Source organism: Salmo trutta, chromosome 1 (genome assembly GCF_901001165.1).
Source record: "Salmo trutta chromosome 1, fSalTru1.1, whole genome shotgun sequence".
NCBI lineage: Eukaryota > Metazoa > Chordata > Actinopteri > Salmoniformes > Salmonidae > Salmo > Salmo trutta.
Window position 1 is genome coordinate 19,798,903 of NC_042957.1, and position 23,936 is coordinate 19,822,838.

Consider the following 23,936-nt stretch of genomic DNA (forward strand, 5'->3'; position numbering starts at 1 on the left):
TTTGAATTCAGGCTGTAACACAACAACATTTTTAATAAGTCAAGGGGTATGAATACTTTCTGAAGGCACTGCAGATTTGAGTAAGCGAGAACTGTTTGAGAGTTCAGCAGGGATTGAGAGCCAGTGCTGCTGACGTGATATGTTTCAGAGAAAGGAAGTGGCGTGTGCAACAAATGAAATAGTCCTTGAGTTTGTGTTACCTCTAATAGTACAAACGAATGGTTTAATGCAATGGCAGTAATGCAGTTTATAAAAACTGAAATGTTTGTAAGCTACTTGTCGCGCATGGTGAATGGTGAACGGTGGTTCGACGTGATGAGAGAGCAGTGGAGAGCTCGCATCGTTACATACTGTTCAACAGGCGTCAATATCCAATAAATAAATGAATGTTGAAGAAAAATATAATTGTTCAATAAATGTTCAAGAGAAAAAAAACAGCTGACCCACACAACACTAGCGTGTGTGTCTCTCAAGATGTGTGTGAGACTGTGTGTATCAGATTGTGTAACAGCATGATTGCTTGTGTGTTTATAGAAATGCCAGATGTGTGTGAGACTGTGTGTATCAGGTTGTGTAACAGCATGATTGCTTGTGTGTATATAGAAATGCCAGATGTGTGTGAGACTGTGTGTATCAGGTTGTGTAACAGCATGATTGCTTGTGTGTATATAGAAATGCCAGATGTGTGTGGGTGTTTACCTGATTGCTTATGTGTGACTGTATTGAATGAAAGAGAGAGAGGGAGGGAGAGAGAGAGGGAGGGAGGGAGAGAGGAATACAGAGAGAGAGAGAGATGGGGAAGAGAGTTAAGAGAGCGTGGAAAGTTACTGGAGTGAGGAGGAGAGGAGACAGTAGCTAATGAGGATCACAATGTCTACCCTGCAGACAGGAGCCTGAATATCTGACCAACACTAGTGCAGGCCCACACTTCTCACCGAGGGCCAGCAGCCTTCAAAGACAGCACAAAACAAATACCACTTTTCAAAGGGCACAGAAACTAAAACTAAATCTGCAGTGCTACCTTAGACCAAAATAAGTCAGAACAAGGGGAGAGGGAGTGGGGAGTGGTGAGAATGAGACACCAGAGCTATGTTCCATCCACAATACTCCCACACTCCAGAGCATGCAAACCAACTAAGAAAAGCCCAGCACATGGCAGACCATATGTAAGCCTGCTTTGGAAATTCACTGAGGCCTACTATGTTGGTAGACCAGGTGGCCCAAACCAGGTGGCCCAGACCAGGTGGCCCAAATCAGGTCAGACCAGGTGACCCAAACCAGGTCAGACCAGGTGGCCCAGACCAGGTGGCCCAAACCAGGTCAGACCAGGTGGCCCAAACCAGGACAGACCAGGTGGCCCAGACCAGGTGGCCCAGGGCAGGGCTGAGGGTGAGAGAGGTGGCTGTATGTCCACACCTGGAGAAAGACGTGGGAGCACCGGGGCCAGCTGGGGAGCCTGGCACCAGCCCAGTCCCACCCAAGAGACAGTTAGTGGATAAACAATACTGTGGAGAGACAGGCTTGCTGAACCAGCTGATCCTGAAAACATCACTGACAACACATGCATGTGTGGTCATGGACACACACACACACACACACACACACACACACACACACACACACACACACACACACACACACACACACACACACACACACACACACACAAAATCGCAGACATTGTAAAAACAGAGAAAAAGAAACTGGAAATCCAGGTCCATGGTGGGCATGTTGAACCACAGCCTGCTGCGTCACCCCTGAGCTGCAGTGTGCCACAGGAAAATACTCCACAACCTCACACATACAGACTGGATCATGACTAACGCCTCTATTTACTTTCCTTCTGGGAGGGCTCAAGTGTGGCCGGGGGTGTGTGTGTGTGTGTGTGTGTGTGTGTGTGTGTGTGTGTGTGTGTGTGTGTGTGTGTGTGTGTGTGTGTGTGTGTGTGTGTGTGTGTGTGGCCATGGTTATGATCCAAAACGGACTAATACAGTTAAATACACACTTCATCAATCTATAAATATTTCACTAGCAGAGCAGCTAAGCCAAGTCCTAAAAACACAGCAACACCAAACATCTATAGACAAACCTCTGCTGATAGCTACACTGCCAAGTGCAAACCACTTTCGTTGGCAGTGAGACTACCTGGGCATTCTGGCCTTCAACACACGTACAAAACATCAACGTGTTTACCTTCCTGTTGGGTGCTTATTGTGCCTGAAAGATAATAGGCTAAGTAATAAATAACGTTTAGGAAGTGGAATAGCTGGAGCAAACCCAGAGTCAGGTTGTCTCCTACTGTAGCAACTTTGTTGAACTGACCCCATATCAAAGTAATTTTCTTCAACCAGGTATTAGCCTATAATTACAGGCATCGGCTTACCTCACAGAGCAGCACAACACAGACATGCCTGATCTTGAGTCCTGAACCAACTGAGGCTCACACGCATCTCTACATTAGAAACCATTATAGAGAACATGAGGCGCTACAGATGTAGGATCTTAATTTGATCACTCGTTTGATGCTGAGAATGTTCCTGCAAAGCAGGAAATGCAAGCTTGTAGTGTATTTGAGTTTTTAAAAGGCCTCTAACGATTGTAATTGTCACTTTCAAATTTAAGATGAAAAATGTATCAACCCCTACAAAAATGTCCATAAATTATAATCGGAATAATCATTCACATTTCCTGATGCTGCAGGATTATTTTCCCGCTGTAGCAAACTGGCTCAAATTAAGATCTTACACCTGTAAAGATTATCTCACAACAACACCTGACATGTCACTGACTGGGGTTCTCTGGTGTTTCAGTGTTTACCGAATGTCTTACCTGGGATCCTGCATGTTGGTGCAGGAGAGAAGGCTTTGCATTTCACTAACCACTAACCTAGGGACATTTAGTCAACCTTGACAAATGGTTAGGGTTAGAGAGTTGGTTATGATGAAATACCACATGCTTTTTGTGCTTATTATTGTATTCCATATCTGATTCAATCAGAGAGATACAACTGTCTTCAGTAGAGGTCGACCGATTATGGTTTTTCAACGCCGATACCAATTCCGCTTATTGGAGGACCAAAAAAAGCCGATACCGATTAATCGTCCGATTTTTTTATTCACATTTATTTGTAATAATGTCAATTACAACAATACTGAATTAACACTTATTTTAACTTAATATAATACATCAATAAAATCAATTTAGTCTCAAATATATAATGAAACATGTTCAATTTGGTTTAAATAATGCAAAACAAAGTGTTGGAGAAGAAAGTAAAAGTGCAATATGTGCCATGTAAGAAAGCTAATGTTTAAGTGGTTCCTTTTAACATGAGTCTTCAATATTCCCAGGTAAGAAGTTTTAGGTTGTAGTTATTATAGGAATTATAGGACTACTTCTCTCTATACGATTTGTATTTCCTATACCTTTGACTATTGGATGTTCTTATAGGCACTTTAATATTGCCAGTGTAACAGTATAGCTTCCGTCCCTCTCCTCGCTCCTACCTGGGCTCGAACCAGGAACACATCAACAACAGCCACCCTCGAAGCAGCGTTACTCATGTAGAGGAAGGGGAACAACTACTCCAAGTCTCAGAGCGAGTGACGTTTGAAACGCTATTAGCGTGCACCCGGCTAACTAGCTAGCCATTTCACATTGGTTACTCCAGCCTAATCTTGGGAGTTGATAGGCTTGAAGGGGTGGGTATAATTTGTGAAACGTTCCAACAGGAATCTGTTCCAAAAAACGTAAAGTAAAAGGTTGCCAACCAACAACGCATACAAAGTAGCAACGCATACAAACCTAGCTAACTAGCTGCCGAATAGGCATCGACTCACCACGTAGCTTATTCTTAATGTTTGTCCATAGGCAACCAGAGTGAGGACAGACATTTTTCAGAATAAACGTGATGAGTGAAAAACGCAATGAAATAGACCACTCCCTACCCGGTATCTTATTCTGCCGCTATACAACTTTGTATGCGTTGTTTTTTGGCAACCTTGTTATTTACGAAGTTTTTGGAATAGATTCCGGTTGGAACGTTCCACAAATTATACCCACCCGGGTTGAAGTCATAAACAGCGCAATGCTTGAAGCACAGCGAAAGGCTGCTGGAAAAACGCACGAAAGTGCTGTTTGAATGAATGCTTACGAGCCTGCTGCTGCCTACCACCGCTCAGTCAGACTGCTCTATCAAATCATAGACTTAATTATAATATAATAAACATGCAGAAATACGAGCCTTAGGTCATTAATATGGTCGAATCCGGAAACTATCATCTCGAAAATAAAAGTTTTTTCTTTCAGTGAAATACGGAACTGTTCGGTATTTTATCTAACGGGTGGCATCCCTAAGTCTAAATATTCCTGTTACATTGCACAACCTTCAATGTTATGTCATAATTACGTAAAATTCTGGCAAATTAGTTCGCAACAAGCCAGGCGGCCCAAACTGTTGCATATACCCTGACTCTGCGTGCAATGAACGCTAGAGATGTGACACAATTTCATGTTACATTTACGTCATTTAGCAGACGCTCTTATCCAGAGCGACTTACAGAAGTGAATGCATACATTTCATACATGGCCCCCCGTGGGAATCAAACCCACAACCCTGGCGTTGCAAACACCATGCGTTGCAAACACCATGCTCTACCAACTGAGCTACAGGGGAGGCTTGTTAGCAGGCAATATTAACTAAATATGCAGGTTTAAAAATATATACTTGTGTATTGATTTTAAAGGAAGGCATTGATGTTTATGGTTAGGTACATTGGTGCAACGACAGTGCTTTTTTCGCAAATGCGCTTGTTAAATCAACACCCGTTTGTCGAAGTAGGCTGTGATTCAATGAGAAATTAACAGGCACCGCATCGATTATATGCAACGCAGGAAACGTTAGATAAACTAGTAATATCATCAACCATGTGTAGTTAACTAGTGATTATTTTAAAAGATTGATAGTTTTTTATAAGATACGTTTAATGCTAGCTAGCAACTTACCTTGGCTTGTTGCTGCCCTCGCGTAACAGGTAGTCAGCCTGCCATGCAGGCTCCTCGTGGAGTGCAATGCAAGGCAGGTGGTTAGAGCGTTGGACTAGTAACCGAAGGTTGCAAAAACGAACCCCCCCCGAACAAGGCAGTTAACCCCCGTTCCTAGGCCGTCATTGAAAATAAGAATGTGTTCTTAATCTGACTTGCCTAGTTAAATAAAGGTTACATATTATTTTTTGAAACAGCTGTTAATGGAGGCTCTCTGTCTCTGTAATGACTATCAGCGTACCCTCTTCATGTCTGACCTCTGTTAGTTTTATGAGCAGCCAGAACACAAAGTGTTAGGCAAACATCCCTCTAGTAGAATGAGGGCTATGGATTAACTCCATCACGTACAGTCGCCAAGCTGCCTTATAGTCCCACTGACTGTGCGATATACTTTCTCTTCAGGCTTGATTAAGCCTGATTGGTTTGGTCGAGAACAGTTAAACCCCACCGGTGATTCTAACAGGTACCATTCTAATAAGAGTGAGCATTTAACAGATTATAAGCAAACCATTATATGGAAAGGCCACTTCTGTGGAAGGCTTTGGAACCTATTTGTGTCCCAGTCTCACTTGTCTCTCTACAGCCCAGTCTAAGTACATCAACCCTAGCCATGTAATTGGTGCTGGATGGCTACAGCAGTACGTTGGCCTGTTTTTCGTCCCGCAACAAGCCATTGTTTACTGACAGATGGCTCGTTGAGGAAGCTTACGTCTCCCATTTTCCACCTATAGAAGTGAGAGATTATGTGGTAGCCTAGTCTTGCATGACTGCGTGTTTTAGAATGGACTACAATGGCAGCCCACAGGTGAATAATGGGAGATAAAAATGTGGATAAAAATGTGTTTTAAACGCTTATTTGATAGCGAAGGACACATTCAACCCGGCAAATTGTAAGTATTGTTCCTAGAGATATTGGATATGCCTCTGTAACATTAAAATGCTATTTTGGTGAAACCGAATAGTTTCGATTTGGTTGATCAAGGACACAAGGCTACGGAAGCTTCCGGAACGAGAGATCTGTCTGTTAATAATGGCTTGTTGCGGGAAGAATCAAGTCTTAGATCCACTGAGTGCTGGATGACCGATGGTGTTTTATGCTGTCTGTCTTTCTGTCTTTCTGTGATCAGAGAGACACTGAGGGCAGGGCAGGACTGGGCAGGTAGATACTGGAGATACTGAAACCCTGTAGAGGCAGACTGGACTGGCAGGTGCCACCTCACTGGAGACTAGAGGTCGACCGATTAATCTGAATTAATTAGGGCCGATTTCAAGTTTTCATAACAATCGGTAATCGTTATTTTTGGCCACCGATTTGCCAATTTTTTTACAATTTTAAAATGTATTTTTTTTATATATATATTTTTTGACACCTTTATTTAACTAGGCAAGTCAGTTAAGAACAGATTCTTATTTACATTGACGGCCTACGCCGGCCAAACCCGGACAACGCTGGGCCAATTGTACGCCGCCCTATGGGACTCCCAATCACGGCCGGATGTGATACAGCCTGGATTCAAACCAGGGACTGTAGTGGTGCTGTAGTGGCACCTCTTGTACTGAGTTGCAGTGCCTTAGACCACTGCGCCACTCGGAAGCCCAAGAACCCCACTTCTAAAACACAACCGAGACAACAGTCGGGACAGGCCTCTGAGGTGGGGGGGAAGTGTTTCACAAACCAAATTAACAAGGGGTTTTGTTTGGTTTGTGCAACACTTTTCCCCTGAAAAGTTTGATGTGTTGCAAGACGTCTGGAGGAGAAGTGAGAGAGAAAACGAGAAAGCAAATTGGATCTTTATCAAGTATGTGATACTTGGATTTGTGACCTCGTTATGAGGCTAATATGAAGCTGCTATGGTTTTGCATTGTCGACAAATACTTGACCACAGCTGTAAAGGGATTCAAAAGTGTTTTTCAAGGGGCAACTTCAGCTCTGTGGTATCAGTCAGTCGTATGTAGAACACTACAGCCTGCCGTGGTACCAAGACTAAGAGACAAACCTCTCAGACTACCCTAGGGAAGTTGTCCTCAAACCTGGTCCTGAAGACCCACAGTAAATTAAGGACCTTAATTAGTTGAATCTGGTCAGGTGTGCTGGTACTGGACTGGAACAAAAGCATGCAGACCTTGTGGGTCTCTGGGACCAGAATTGAAGAACATTCCCCTATGGCCTTTCTCACTACAGAGGAACAGTCTTCCAATGTCCACTGTCAAGTTTGCTTCTTGTAGCCAAAGTGTAAGGTTCCGGTAAGTTAACAGCTGCAGTGACCTTTGACACAGGGTCACATGCTTCAGGGTCAGAGTTGGCCTGAGGTGACTGGGGAGTGACTAAAGGCTGGTCCAGACCGGACAGGGAGGGCTTGTTGTGTGTTGCAGCAGGAGTGTGAAGAAGGGAGGGGAGGTCACATCAGAACAGCAAAAGGGAAAGAGGACAGATTACAATGGGGCCAGTACAGAGGAGAGGCCTGGTGATGAGAGAATGGAGAAGAGGAGAAGGTTTTAAAGGAGCGGGGTGGACAAGTCCTCTGAGAGCCACCACCCTCATCCCTTGTGATAGACAACAACTCCTTGAAAGGCCATGTCCCAGCGGGGACGTCTAAATGCCAGCCCATTGTACTGTCCGTCTCTACCTTTTAACATAATGACTTTATATAACTCATTCCTATTGGTTTTCAGAGAGATCCTAGATGGGACTGGCTGGCAGCCACTGTCTGGACACACTTCATATGGCACAAGAGTAATCCCCCACACTCTCTCTCTCCGTCTCTCTCTTGCTCTCTTTCTTTACCTTATCTCCCTCTTTCTCTCTACTCATTCTCCCTCTCTCTTTCTTTCTCTCTCTATTTATTTGGCCAGTTTCCCTCTCTCTCTCATTGTATTTGTATTTTTTATTTCACCTTTATTTAACCAGGTGGCCAGTTGAGAACTAGTTCTCATTTACAACTGTGACCTGGCCAAGATAAAGCAACGCAGTGCGACACAAACATACAGTCAATAACACAATAGAAAATAGTCTATATACAGTGTGTGCAAATGGCATGAGGAGGTAAGGCAATAAATAGGCCATAGTAGCGAAGTAATTACAGTTTAGCAAATTAACACTGGAGTGATAGATGAGCAGATGATGATGTGCAAGTAGAAATACTGGTGTGCAAAAGAGCAGAAAAGTAAATAAAAACAATATGGGGATGAGGTAGGTAGATTGGATGGGCTATTTACAGATTGGCTGTGTACAGCTGCAGCGATCGACTAGCTGCTCAGATACCTGATGTTTAAAGTTAGTGTGGAAGATATAAGTCTCCAACTTCAGCAATTTTTGCTATTCGTTCCAGTCATTGGCAGCAGAGAACTGGAAGGAAAGGCAGCCAAAGAAGGTGTTGGCTTTGGGGATGACCAGTGATATATACCTGCTCTCTCTCTCTCTGCGCCTTCTCCCTCCCTTGTTCCAGTTTTGAGACCGTCTGAGAAGGTGTCCAGTCCAGAAGCATAACACCAGCCAAAGGGAGAGTGGAGTAACGGCAGTTGGCAAGAACACTCTCCTGAAAACACTAAATACTGACTGGACAATGTCTGCTATGTGCTTCTGTTTCAATACTGGGAAAGATGTAATATTGTCTTCAACAGTTAGTTGTGCCATTGGTAAAACTATGAAATGGCAGTGGAATGCATATGATGCATCATGTCAGTATGTTCTCATATAAAATGGAATATGGCATTATTAAATATACAGTGAGCTCCAAAAGTATTGGGACAGTGACACGTTTTTTGTTGTTTTGGATCTGTACTCCAGCACTTTGGATTTGAAATGATACAATGATTATTAGATTAATACCATAAAAATAAAGCTGACAGTCTGCACTTTAACCTTTATAGTCATTGTATCATTTCAAATCCAAAGTACTGGAGTACAGAACCAAAACAACAAAGTATGTGTCACTGTCCCAATACTTTGAAGCTCAGTGTAGTTATAATGATATATAGTTCCTTCTACAGCTGGCTTCTGCTGAGTGTGTGAATAAACAGCCTTCCCACCCCATATCTCCTCCCTCCGTTCTCTCTGTTCCTCCTCTTTCCTTTCCTCTCTCTTGCCAAGTTGTGCAGGAGGGACAGACAGCTGCAGGCTTTTAGGTGCTCCTCCTCCCCCTCCTCCTCCTCCTCTAGCTCTGTTAAAGATGCTCTGTAGCCCTCCCACCCCAACTCCCCAGGCCCCCGTCCTGTCCCAACCCAGCCAGCTCTTCTCTCCTCCAGGCAGGACAGACAGGCAGTAAATCCAGGCTTCCTCTTCCCCTGTATTATCTCTCCAGGATGGAACATTCCCAACCTTCCCAATACGTACAGAGAGATGACCCACTTCACCCATCCTCTCACACACTCGTAAACACACACACATGCAGACACACACATAAACAGGGGCACACACACACACACACACACACACACACACACACACACACACACACACACACACACACACACACACACACACAAACACAAACACACACACACACATATACACTGAGTGCACAAAACATTAGGAACACCTTCCTAATATTGAGTTGCACCCCCCTCTTTTGCTCTCAGAACAGCCTCAATTCGTTGAGGCATGGACTCTACAAGGTGTCTAAAGCGTTCCACAGGGATGCTGGCCCATGTTGAATTCAATGCTTCCCACAGTTGTGTCAAGTTGGCTTGATGTCCTTTGGGTGGTGGACCATTCTTGCTACACAAGGGAAACTGTTGAGCGTGAAAAACCCAGCAGCGTTGCAGTTCTTGACACAAACCGGTGCGCCTGGCACCTACTACCATACCCTGTTCAAAGGCACTTCAATCTTTTGTCTTGCCAATTCACCCTCTGAATAGCACACATACACAATCCATGTCTCAACCGTCTCAAGGCTTAAAAATCCTTCTTTAACCTGTCTCCTCCCCTTCATCTACAGTGATTGAAGTGGATTTAAAAAGTGACATCAATAAGGGATAATAGCTTTCACCTGAATTCACCTGGTCAATCTATGTCATGGAAAAAGAGCAGGTGTCCTTAATGTTTGGTATACTCAGTGTATACAGTATGCACACACACACACACACACACACACACACACACACACACACACACACACACACACACACACACACACACACGCACGAACACACACACACACACACACACACACACACACACACACACACACACACACACACACACACACACACACACACACACACACAGAGAAAACTGTGGAGAGATGCTCTCAAATGACAGACACTGACTCTTCAATGATAGATGTGAGATTGCTTCACTGGAAAGCTCTGAGAGCAGAGCAGACATAATCTTTGGCCAACATCAATCAGGACAGCTAAGCCCTCCATAACTCACCCATACCATCTTTCATTGAGACCCACCTCTCAAATCAACCAAAACCACATGGTTGCTGAAAGCCTGGGGGAGCTCCTATGTGTCTCTCGTTTTCTAATCAATATCTAGCTAAACCTCTATTATGCCTATAACTGGATAGTACTTTATGATAGCGCTGAGGAGATTAACGGTGAAAGTTTGTCAATGAAATAGGAGTCCTACAAATATGTCTCTAGCGTAAGTATGGTCACTCTCTTCCCACTGAATTGAATTATCTGTTTTTGTGCTCAACACAAAATGTGTCCCTGTGACTTCTGTTATAGAATAAAACAAAATAAATAGCAGTTACTATATTTGTAAGTGCTGGATTTGTTTGAGCTTAATTTGTTTAAATTCGGCTCACTTCTTTTTATGTTCAGGATGAGTAGAATAAACTGAGGTCAGTCCAGTTTACTACTTGGAGTTCTGGAAATGCGAATTCAGAACTGATCTGATGCTGTCTGTTTTCAAGGATTCTAAGCAGATACCAATCACTTTGAATAGTGTTATCATAGCCTGTTAATAAAGCTAGCATATGAACACTAACCCCCCCTATCTCTCTCTGTGTTGTGTGTGTATGGAGCATAGACCCCAGAGGTACTCAGAGCAGCACTCTCTGCCAGGAGCAGCTGCATTCTTCAATACCTCAGCCAGTAACTTGGCAACGCAGAGGTGCCATGCCCCACTACCCTACATCCATGTGAATGAGAACCCCTAGAAGCCCCAAAACACAACCAAGCACTTTCAGGCACCAGGAGGCAGGAGGGCAAACTAACTGTTTTAGAGCACAGTCACAAACACAAACACTCACTGGATTGCTCTCCAAACATCCCTCCCCCAACTCCCGGTCTGGCTCCCAGGCTGTTGGCAGCACATTGGGAAATCACACTCTGTAAAGATATCAAACTGATCGAAGAACGACGTGTTTGAGGATACTATGAATTATAAAAAGGAGATCTGACAAAATGAACATTTTCCTCAAGCATTTTGGCTCTCACTTCACAATAGTAAAATCAGCATAGTTGTAGTCTATATAAGCTCAACAACAAATTGTAGAGCCATGAAGAAGCGGGTTACCACAGCTGATATTGTATTGATGTATTAGCTGATATTGTATTGATGTAAGCTGGTGGGTTGCCTGTTTTGATAGGACTTGGTTATACTCTATTGCAGTAGTAGGTGATGGTTTGTGGGGACTCAGTTCCATTGTATAGCAGCAGGATTGATGGCCTTGAATTTGTGGGGACATGCAACAGTATGATTGGTGTTTGTAGGTACTCAGTATGTGATGAGTGTGTTTGTGGGGACGTACCATGTCGAGGTCCTGGGACACACGTCTTTTGCGTAGCTCCTCCATGCGGTCGCTGACGTCACTGAAGCAGGTATTGTAGTACTCAGAATACTCCTGGGCCAGGTCATCAATGTTCCCCAGAGAACCATCCTACACAACACAGAGAGAGAGAGAGAGAGAGAGAGAGAGAGAGAGAGAGAGAGAGAGTCATTGATATTGAGAGTGAGATTCCGAGGGAGAAGAAGCAGCTCATATGTTTGAACATGGTAGAATGGAGGAAAGATGTAGGTTCTCGAGACATTTTCTAGTACACTCATTACTCAATCTGAGGACCCAAAATGACACCAAAGCCTTTGTCTGGATGAATAACATTGGCTGAGTCAATCCTTTCAGTAAGCTCCACACTCCCCTGACCGCTTTCACCTCAACAGTACAGTACTCCAGGTGAGATAAACGGACTTACTAACAACCTCAGCTCCCCATCTGTCTCTCACTCTGGGTGAAGCACAGCTTAATAAAACCCCTACACATACGCTTGTAATCAGGAGCGCGTGAGAGGCACCAACTAGCAGGCAGGTGGTGCAGTGTGGGGGGCGACGGGCAGGGGCACACAGATCTAATCACTCGCACACCACTTCTTCCTCTGGTTGCCAATCTGGACTATAGTTATTAGCTAACTGGCTAACACAGTGGTGCTACTGAGGGAGGGGTTAGAGGTTACAGCACCTTTACCCTTTAGCTCTGTGGCCTATACTAGTTAGGGCCTGTTGTGAAAGGACAATGGGTAGGAGAAAGGAGAAGGAAAGTAAATCACTGTGATTTGTGGAAGACGAAGACGAAGACCTATAAACAAGCTCCTGTTGAGATGAAGATTGTCTGGGACAGTGTGTTTGTGTCTCTGCTAGAGGGGAGGTGTGCGGCCAACCAGGAGTGTTTCCTGGGTTGGTCAGTTAACATACACAATCACAGATCAGAGATGCCCTTTACACCCCGGCTATGACATTCTCCCAACCCCAACCCCAAACACCCTCTTCCTGCCGGGGGGGGGGGGGGGGGGGGGGGGGGGGGGGGGTCTCCTCTCTGTTGGGTTCCTGTCTTTGTGTGGAAGACGGTGTTTGGGTAGAAGGAGGAAGTATGTTCCAGTCACTCATACACTCTAAATAAGAAAGACCTTACTCAACAGAATACACTAGCCCCAAAACACATTGTTTGAAATTCAAAGAGGAACAGTAGAATCAATGCTAAAGAAGCAGAACCTGCTAGTGCATTGCTATACATTGAAACCAGAGGAGAATTACATACATGTATGGGTTGTGTTTCCACTCCAAGGTTATGAGTGAGGGTCATAGCCATCGACCCTTCACCAAGACCCACTCCCTAGGTTAATGTTGCAACCTCTGACAACATTTTCCCAAGAAGCTCCATTCCCCATTCAAACTACTGGAGAAAACCCCTCGCAACGATCTCAAACTGTGTTTTTAATGCACAATGAAATTAAACACAGACTACCCCTTATTAATCAGGAGACTATCGGGTATGTTGTGATGGACTGTCATTAGTGTGGCTATGCACTAGATGGCTCTGAATGGACTGTCATGCAGTTAAAGCTACTACTTACCATTTTGGGAGTTAACTAGTTCTCTCAAGTCGTATCCTGATGTCGACAGCAGATTATAGTTGTATTCATAATATAGATAACTTAGCTAGCTAACATACATTTCGAGAAAACCTGTTATATTAAGTGGCTAGCTAGCGTTAGCAACGTTTTGTGGTCAGTAAGACTGAGAGCTAGCTAACCAGCTGAGCTAGCAAATATAACAAAAGTATAATTTTTTATTAACAAAATGCAGGTTCTGCATTTCAGGAATCACAGTAGCAAGTAAACCTGGTGCACTGTAATTTAGCCATTTAAACAATTTAGCTACTTTTTGATGAAAACTCACAGTTTTGCCATAGCGCTCATTGACTTTCATACGTTTGAAATGTGAGCTTGTCTAAGGTGTCAGGCTCGATGACAGTTGCTATCCATTGGAGCGCTGCGATTGGTTGCCCAATATTCTGGGGTGGGGCTTAGTGAAGGGGCAATTGTCCTACTAACTGATTAGGGTTGGAGAGCAACTCAAACATCTTTCACTGAGAAGATTTGAGAAGCGTCTCTCTATGGTGCTTGGACTCATAACTACTCGGGCTGTGTATGTTGACAGCCATAGCAGTGATGGCCAATCGTTCAATATTCATTAGTGTTGATCTAGTCAGTGCCTGGTTTGATGAGTGGTCAGCATGCATTGAGTCATTCTGTGAGGAGTGAACGGTCTCTCTCAGTCTTAGTCTGTCTCTGTCTCTCTCTGTGGTCCTCTAAACAGGACTCAGTATCTCTGTGCCAACATGGGATGAATGGGGCACTGTGAAGGCAGTGTGCCACACACACACATAAACTCCGGGCAGACGCACACACACACACCCTGGGGAGGCAGAGAGAGGGGCTTCTTCTGAGAGGGCTTTCCAAAACAACATTGAGGATGAAAACAACAAACTAGTCCACACTGTGGAAAAACACAAACCTGAAGTGAATCCCACCATCACCCATCGGTAATGCATTACACATTAACAACAGAATATTCAAATACATTCTAGACAGAGGCCCCGTGTCAAAAATCCAGATTGTTCAGCTTTATTTTCCTCCACTCACTCCTCCTCTCACCATAGAATATTTCTTAGTAACTCCAGCTAAGTCCAGACTGTGACATATGGTTAGAGGTGGCTGAGATTCCCTATGGAGGCACTCTCTCACTCTCTGGGCAGAGAGCAGACACATGTCTCCCCACATTCCTCACTCAGAGAGAGAAGCACACTCTTATTAGAGACTAGCTACAGTACTGCCTAATCCCCAGAAACATGGCACAACCATGTCCAAGAGGGTGACAGACAGACCCAGATACTATAGTTGCAGTCAGTGTATCTGTCCATGTAGAACGCCTGATTACAACTCAGATATTTAGGGACAGTTCATTACCTTTCTGGGTCTATAAAACAAGCTGTCCATGTCTGTGTAAACATCTTAGTCACAACTCCAGTTTGTGTAAAGAAGTGTGTGTATTAAATGTACAGATGTTCAGCAGGCTGTCTGTGTTAAATGCCTAGAATACTGTATAGGCAGGCATGGATTCCATCTCATCTGTCAGCACTGTTTGTCTGTAATACTTCAACTCTCCAAGCTCCAGACCCATAGGTAAAGCCAATGGCCTATGCTGTAGTTTAACATTACAAAGTGCTTTATTGTGTTGTTGTTAGTGTTGTTACAGTGTTGTTACAGTGCTGTTAAAGTGCTGTTAAAGTACTGTTACAGTTTTGTTACAGTGCTGTTAGTGTTGTTACAGTGCTGTTACAGTGTTGTTACAGTGCTATTACAGTTCTGTTACAGTGCTAGGTCTTTCCTTACTGCAGTGTTCCCCTTAGGGAGGCCAGTGTGTGTGTAGCATACCTGGGATTCCTCTCCTACCATGAGCTAATGCAGCCCCTCAATCAGCCTCTACACAGCTGGGAGCCTGACTAAGAGCCTGAATTGGAGCCTGACTGGGAGAATGACTTGGAGCCGGACTGGGGGCCCACTTCATAATGCACAGCTTGTATGCACATGAGACAATGAGACAATGACTAGATGACAAGGGGCGACAGGTAGCCTAGTGGTTAGAGCGTTGGGCTAGTAACCGAAAGGTTGCAAGATCGAATCTCTGAGCTGACAAGGTAAAAATCTGTCGTTCTGCAAGGCAGTTAACCCACTGTTCCTAGGCCGCCTAGTTAAATAAAGAAATTGTTCTTTATTTAGCAAGTCAGTTAAGGTTAAATAAAAAATAACAAATATTTAAAAAAAGATGGAAGTGATTGACTATGTGTCTGTTTATTGTAAGTGAATGTGAACACTGTTTCCTGTTTCCGGTCACAACTTGCAGACTTGTTTACGCTGTTGTGCGTTTTTTGTTGCCGTTTTTACTTTGCTACCTGACGGTTTTTACTTTTTCATTACCGTATATTTTTACTTTTTCCCTCACTCAACTTTTTTTTTTCATTCAACTTTCCTACCCCGGAGGTTTTATCTGGACATGGTTCGTCAGGACTTCAAACAGCCGAAGCTAAGTAACATTAACATGATGCCTTCTAATTGCAGTCGTTGTACTCATAATATACAGGAGAACGATCGCCTTACGGCAAGGATAGCTGTGCTGCAAGCCCAGCTTCAGACGCAATCGTTAGGCAAGGGTCATTTCAGTGTAGGAAAGGATGAAACAGCGTCTGTGCCACCAGCAAGTACAGATAGTAACGTTAGTATAAACCCCCTCGCACGGTCCCCGCAGCCGGACATCTTTCTCATGGCTTCTGGAGGGAAACGCTGTAGGAATGCTCAACCGGTGTCGCTTATTCAGCCGACAGAAACTTTCAACCGGTTCTCCCCGTTAAGCGAGTCGGAGTCGGAGGCCGAGACTTCTCTGGTCTCTACTCCTCCCGTTACGGGGTCTGAGACGCCGACGGCTCCCACCATTAGCTCTGACAAATTGAAAACCCTAGTCATTGGCGACTCCATTACCCGCAGTATTAGACTTAAAACTAATCATCCAGCGATCATACACTGTTTACCAGGGGGCAGGGCTACCGACGTTAAGGCTAATCTAAAGACGGTGCTGGCTAAAGCTAAAACTGGCGAGTGTAGAGAGTATAGAGATATTGTTATCCACGTCGGCACCAACGATGTTAGGATGAAACAGTCAGAGGTCACCAAGCGCAATATAGCTTCAGCGTGTAAATCAGCTAGAAAGATGTGTCGGCATCGAGTAATTGTCTCTGGCCCCCTCCCAGTTAGGGGGAGTGATGAGCTCTACAGCAGAGTCTCACAACTCAATCGCTGGATGAAAACTGTTTTCTGCCCCTCCCAAAAGATAGAATTTGTAGATAACTGGCCCTCTTTCTGGGATTCACCCACAAACAGGACCAAGCCTGGCCTGCTGAGGAGTGACGGACTCCATCCTAGCTGGAGGGGTGCTCTCATCTTATCTACGAACATAGACAGGGCTCTAACTCCTCTAGCTCCACAATGAAATAGGGTGCAGGCCAGGCAACAGGCTGTTAGCCAGCCTGCCAGCTTAGTGGAGTCTGCCACTAGCACAGTTAGCGTAGTCAGCTCAGCTTTCCCCATTGAGACCGTGTCTGTGCCTCGATCTTGGTTGGGCAAAATTAAAAATGGCGGTGTTCGCTTCAGTAATCTTACTAGTATAAAGACCTCCTCCATTCCTGACATTATTGAAAGAGATTGTGATACTTCACATCTCAAAATTGGGTTACTTAATGTTAGATCCCTCACTTCCAAGGCAGTTATAGTCAATGAACTAATCACTGATCATAATCTTGATGTGATTGGCCTGACTGAAACATGGCTTAAGCCTGATGAATTTACTGTGTTAAATGAGGCCTCACCCCCTGGTTACACTAGTGACCAAACCCCCCGTGCATCCGGCAAAGGCGGAGGTGTTGCTAACATTTACGATAGCAAATTTCAATTTACAAAAAAAAAAACAATTACGTTTTCGTCTTTTGAGCTTCTAGTCATGAAATCTATGCAGCCTACTCAATCACTTTTTATAGCTACTGTTTACAGGCCTCCTGGGCCATATGCAGTGTTCCTTACTGAGTTCCCTGAATTCCTATCGGATCTTGTAGTCATAGCAGATAATATTCTAATTTTTGGTGACTTTAACATTCACATGGAAAAGTCCACAGACCCACTCCAAAAGGCTTTCGGAGCCATCATCGACTCAGTGGGTTTTGTCCAACATGTCTCTGGACCTACTCACTGCCACAGTCATACTCTGGACCTAGTTTTGTCCCATGGAATAAATGTTGTGGATCTTAATGCTTTTCCTCATAATCCTGGATTATCGGACCACCATTTTATTGCGTTTACAATTGCAACAAATAATCTGCTCAGACCCCAACCAAGGAAGATTAAAAGTCGTGCTATAAATTCTCAGACAACCCAAAGATTCCTTGATGCCCTTCCAGACTCCCTCTGCCTACCCAAGGACGTCAGAGGACAAGAATCAGTTAACCACCTAACCGAGGAACTCAATTCAACCTTGCGCAATACCCTAGATGCAGTTGCACCCCTAAAAATTAAAAACATCTGTCATAAGAAACTAGCTCCCTGGTATACAGAAAATACACGAGCTCTGAAGCAAGCTTCCAGAAAATTGGAACGGAAATGGCGCCACACTAAACTGGAAGTCTTCCGACTAGCTTGGAAAGACAGTACCGTGCAGTATCGAAGAGCCCTCACTGCTGCACGATCATCCTATTTTTCCAACTTAATTGAGGAAAATAAGAACAATCCGAAATTTCTTTTTGACACTGTCGCAAAGCTAACTAAAAAGCAGCATTCGCAAATGGAGGATGGCTTTCACTTCAGCAGTAATAAATTTATGAACTTTTTTGAGGAAAAGATCATGATCATTAGAAAGCAAATTACGGACTCATCTTTAAATCTGGGTATTCCTCCAGGGCTTCATTGTCCAGAGTCTGCACAACTCTGCCAGGACCCTGGCTCAAGGGAGATACTAAAGTGTTTTAGTACTATATCTCTTGACACAATGATGAAAATAATCATGGCCTCCAAACCCTCAAGCTGCATACTGGACCCTATTCCAACTAAACTACTGAAAGAGCTGCTTCCTGTGCTTGGCCCTCCTATGTTGAACATAATAAACGGCTCTCTATCCACCGGATGTGTACCAAGCTCACTAAAAATGGCAGTAATAAAGCCTCTCTTGAAAAAGCCGAATCTTGACCCAGAAATTATAAAAAACTATCGGCCTATATCGAATCTTCCATTCCTCTCAAAAATTTTAGAAAAAGTTGTTGCGCAGCAACTCACTGCCTTCCTGAAGACAAACAATGTATACGAAACGCTTCAGTCTGGTTTTAGACCCCATCATAGCACTGAGACTGCACTTGTGAAGGTGGTAAATGACCTTTTAATGACGTCAGACCGAGGCTCTGCATCTGTCCTCGTGCTCCTAGATCTTAGTGCCGCTTTTGATACCATCGATCACCACATTCTTTTGGAGAGATTGGAAACCCAAATTGGTCTACATGGACAAGTTCTGGCCTGGTTTAGATCTTATCTGTCGGAAAGATATCAGTTTGTCTCTGTGAATGGTTCGTCCTCTGACAAATCAATTGTACATTTCGGTGTTCCTCAAGGTTCCGTTCTAGGACCACTATTGTTTTCACTATATATTTTACCTCTTGGGGATGTCATTCGAAAACATAATGTTAAATTTCACTGCTATGCGGACGACACACAGCTGTACATTTCAATGAAACATGGTGAAGCCCCAAAATTGCCCTCGCTAGAAGCCTGTGTTTCAGACATAAGGAAGTGGATGGCTGCAAATTTTCTACTTTTAAACTCGGACAAAACAGAGATGCTTGTCCTAGGTCCCAAGAAACAAAGAGATCTTCTGTTGAATCTGACAATTAATCTGGATGGTTGTACAGTCGTCTCAAATAAAACTGTGAAGGACCTCGGCGTTACTCTGGACCCTGATCTCTCTTTTGAAGAACATATCAAGACTGCTTCAAGGACAGCTTTTTTCCATCTACGTAACATTGCAAAAATCAGAAACTTTCTGTCCAAAAATGACGCAGAAAAATTAATCCATGCTTTTGTTACTTCTAGGCTCGACTACTGCAATGCTCTACTTTCCGGCTACCCGGATAAAGCACTAAACAAACTTCAGTTAGTGCTAAATACGGCTGCTAGAATCCTGACTAGAACCAAAAAATTTGATCATATTACTCCAGTGCTAGCTTCCCTACACTGGCTTCCTGTTAAGGCAAGGGCTGATTTCAAGGTTTTACTGCTAACCTACAAAGCATTACATGGGCTTGCTCCTACCTATCTTTCCGATTTGGTCCTGCCGTACATACCTACACGTACGCTACGGTCACAAGACGCAGGCCTCCTAATTGTCCCTAGAATTTCTAAGCAAACGGCTGGAGGTAGGGCTTTCTCCTATAGAGCTCCATTTTTATGGAATGGTCTGCCTACCCATGTGAGAGACGCAGACTCAGTCTCAACCTTTAAGTCTTTACTGAAGACTTATCTCTTCAGTAGGTCCTATGATTAAGTATAGTCTGGCCCAGGAGTGTGAAGGTGAACGGAAAGGCTGGAGCAACGAACCGCCCTTGCTGTCTCTGCCTTGTCGGTTCCCCTCTTCCCACTGGGATTCTCTGCCTCTAACCCTTTTACAGGGGCTGAGTCACTGACTTACTGGTGTTCTTCCATGCCGTCCATGGGAGGGGTGCGTCACTTGAGTAGGTTGAGCCACTGACGTGGTCTTCCTGTCTGGGTTGGCGCCCCCCCCTTGGGTTGTGCCGTGGCAGACATCTTTGTGGGCTATACTCGGCCTTGTCTTCGGACGGTAAGTTGGTGGTTGTAGATATCCCTCTAGTGGTGTGGGGGCTGTGCTTTGGCAAAGTGTGTGGGGTTATATCCTGCCTGTTTGGCCCTGTCCGGGGGTATCATCGGATGGGGCCACAGTGTCTTCTGATCCCTCCTGTCTCAGCCTCCAGTATTTATGCTGCAGTAGTTTATGTGTCGGGGGGCTAGGGTCAGTCTGTTACATCTGGAGTATTCTCTTGTCTTATCCAGTGTCCTGTGTGAATGTAAATATGCTCTCTCTAATTCTCTCTTTCTTTCTCTCTTTCTCTCGGAGGACCTGAGCCCTAGGACTACCTGGCATGATGACTCCTTGCTGTCCCCAGTCCACCTGGCCATGCTGCTGCTCCAGTTTCAACTGTTCTGCCTGCGGCTACGGAACCCTGACCTGTTCACCGGACGTGCTTGTTGCACCCTCGACAATTACTATGATTATTATTATTTGACCATGCTGGTCATTTACGAACATTTTAACATCTTGACCATGTTCTGTTATAATATCCACCCGGCACAGCCAGAAGAGGACTGGCCACCCCTCATAGCCTGGTTCCTCTCTAGGTTTCTTCCTAGGTTTTTGGCCTTTCTCAGGAGTTTTTCCTAGGGAGTTTTTCCCAGCCACCGTGCTTCTTTCACATGCATTGCTTGCTGTTTGGGGTTTTAGGCTGGGTTTCTGTACAGCACTTTGAGATTTCAGCTGATGTACGAAGGGCTATATAAATAAATTTGATTTGATTTGATTTGATTTGATTTGATTTGATTTTGAATGTGTATGCGAGAGTGAGTGTGTGTTTGTGTGTGTGTGGGAGTGAAGGAATGTGATAACAATAGTCCATATGGCAGTGTGAGGGGGGTACTGAGGGGGTATGGAGCCAGTGGACAGGGGTGATTTGTGAGGAGGTATTGACTGGGGAGGCTGGGGTCTTGGAGGGGGTAAAACATCTGTAGGTTGGGGAGACAGCCTTTATCTAACACAGCGCCTATGGAGAAGAATTTACATCTCTTTGTTTTATCTGACCAACAACAACCCTGGGGTCTGTGTCTGTTAGGCTAGCAGGCTAAACCACCCGTTGAAAATATGAGTGTCCTAAAATGATTAGGGATGCACTATATATCGGTGAACAAATCGGAATCGGTCAATATTCGCTAAAAACGGCAACATCGGTATTGGCCCGATGTGTAGTTTAACGCTGATGTTAAAAACCGATGTCAAAGCTACCGTGCATACTTATATAACGTAGGTACATGATGTAATGACGCCATGTAAAATTTGGCCCTACACGTGCAACACAGCATTCCTAACCTAGCCCACAATGTCTGCTGTGTGGATTGAGCAGTCAACAAGTCGAGCAGTCATTTGAAAGAGTAAGAAAATTTCAACTCAAAGGCGAAATCCATTAAAGCCAAGATAATGGAATTCATTGCCCTTGACAATCAACCGTTCTCTGTCGTGGGTGATGTTGGCTTTCGCCAACTGGTCGAGCACCGGTACACACTACCAAGTGCGCTATTTTTCAGATATTGACCTACCGGAGTTACACAGTAATAGCGTCACTGCTATTAGCTTCATGACATACATACTACGGAACGCCGTTTGGGTCTTTGCGTGTCAAAAAGGATACAGTAGCACTGTCAAAGCTGTACAAAAAAAGTCTGCAAACAAGCAATCACCGGCCACGAACTGTGTTTACAATACCACGTTGGTAATAAAGAATAATTTGTTCGACCCCAACTTCTGGGGTAGCTAGCTTTAGCTTGGTACCTAGCTAGCACCAATACAACCAGCCTGAAAACAATGACCAGTAGAAACTTCAGTCATTTACATTATTCTTAGCAATGATTTAGGAATCCTTGTGAGTAAGTATTAGCTAGGTTGCCACTTGTTGCTTGCCTATTGAAAATGAACTTCAGTTCATGAAAATAAATAGCTAGCCAGTTATTTAACCCAGTTGCCCAAAGCTAACGTTATAAGCAGTCAGCTAGCTTCATCTGGCTAGTGAGGATCGACCGGACCAGGTTATGTGTTGTGAATCTAGCCACAATAAGGATTAGGCACAATAGTGGAATTTGCAGTTTGCCTTCAAAATAAAAGTATGTCATTGACAGTGATGCAAATGAATACAAATAGTAGAACTATGCCATACTTTTATTTTGAAGGCTAAACGCAAAGTCCACTATTGTGGCTAATCCTTATTGTGGCTAGCTTCACATAGATGGGTCCGACCACCATTAATCAAATAAGAACTGTCTTATAAATTAGGGTTATTTTAGATGATAACACCTAGCTATATAGTTAGCTAGCTAACTATATAGCTACTGAAACAGATGTCATTTTGCAATGTTTTTGGGGAAGAACATTGTTTGCATCCATGAGCTAGCCAGCTTTGTTTTATGACCGGCACTGTAGGTGCGCCAGACAACTTTATCAGTATCATAGCATACGTATCGATGAATCATTGTGACATATGAAATATGAGTGATAGTGTAATCAATGTCTAATAACTATGTAAAAAATGTATGAACGGGTTAAATTATTATGTGATTGGTCAACAAGCGTATTTGACACGTCAAAGATCCAAACGGCGTTCCATAGAAATCCTGGTTGAGAATGAAGCGACTGAACAAATGAACAACGAAACAGCACAGCAAGTAAGTGAAAGAAATAGGCTTTGATTATGTTTTACTGGTAATGGGGACATACGTATATGCCAACAAAATAACTGTCTGGTCAGTGTGGTGTGTGTGTGTGTGTGTGTGTGTGTGTGTGTGTGTGTGTGTGTAACCTTTATTTAACTAGGCAAGTCAGTTAAGAACAAATTCTTATTTACAATAACGGCCCGGACGACACTGGGCCAATTGTGCTTCGCCCTATGGGACTCCCAATCACGGTCGGATGTGATACAGCCTGGATTCGAACCAGGGACTGTAGTGACGCCTCTTGCACTGAGATGCAGTGCCTTAGACCGCTGCGTCCGCGTGTGTGTTAACTATTTAACTGTACTAGAATGCTTAACAGGCCTCTAAAATTTTAAATATTGTTTATTGGTATCAGTATCGTTTTTTTGGCAAGAAAAATATTGGATATCGGTATCGGCCAAAAATGTCATATAACAAAATGGAAGGAATAACAACAACAACGGTTTTATGGAGTTGAAAAAACCCATAATGCAATAGACCAAACCCTGTTTGGCTCCCACCCTGTGTATACAATAGTGCACCACCCTGCCTTGAGTCAAGTTCAATAGTCATGTTCACAGTCAGAACAGGCTATAAAAGACAACACCCAGGGTGTAAGAGAGAGGAGAGGAGAGGAGAGGAGAGGAGAGGAGAGGAGAGGAGAGGAGAGGAGAGGAGAGGAGAGGGCGATAAGACTGTTCTTGCTCGCCTCACTGACCATTCCTAATTTCATGTTCAGCTGAACCTCTTCAGAACACAGTGCCAACACTTTAGGGGCAGGTCCAATCTCCTCACTTTACTTCAAGACTTTACGCAACAATGCTCTTACCAATGGCTTGGAGGGAATGTAAAAAACTCTTGAGGCTGGAGTTTGTTATTCTAAACCACTAGTGGGAGGACTGACCTGACTGACAGGACTTGGCTCATGGTTTACTGTCTCTAAGCTTACAGGGACTGTTTATATGAATAATTCTGCATTATTCTTTGAAATACATGTCTGACTAACAGCCATAGGTTTAGAGGATTCAGTCCATGATTCCACATGACAA

General features: G+C 44.0%; 1 protein-coding gene across 6 annotated transcripts in view; it reads right to left on the reverse strand.

Annotated features, from left to right (window-relative positions):
* The window catches only part of LOC115177877 (SAM and SH3 domain-containing protein 1), a 331,417-nt gene that overhangs the window by 64,453 nt on the left and 243,028 nt on the right, over positions 1–23,936 (reverse strand). For 5 of the 6 annotated variants that reach the window (XM_029738976.1, XM_029738905.1, XM_029739113.1 and 2 more), the window contains exon 2: positions 11,748–11,876. In XM_029738976.1, the coding sequence (XP_029594836.1) occupies positions 11,748–11,876 (129 nt within the window). Of the gene's footprint in view, positions 1–2,383; positions 2,429–11,747; positions 11,877–23,936 lie in introns of those variants that run through there. The other variant, XM_029739260.1, reaches the window with a different exon arrangement.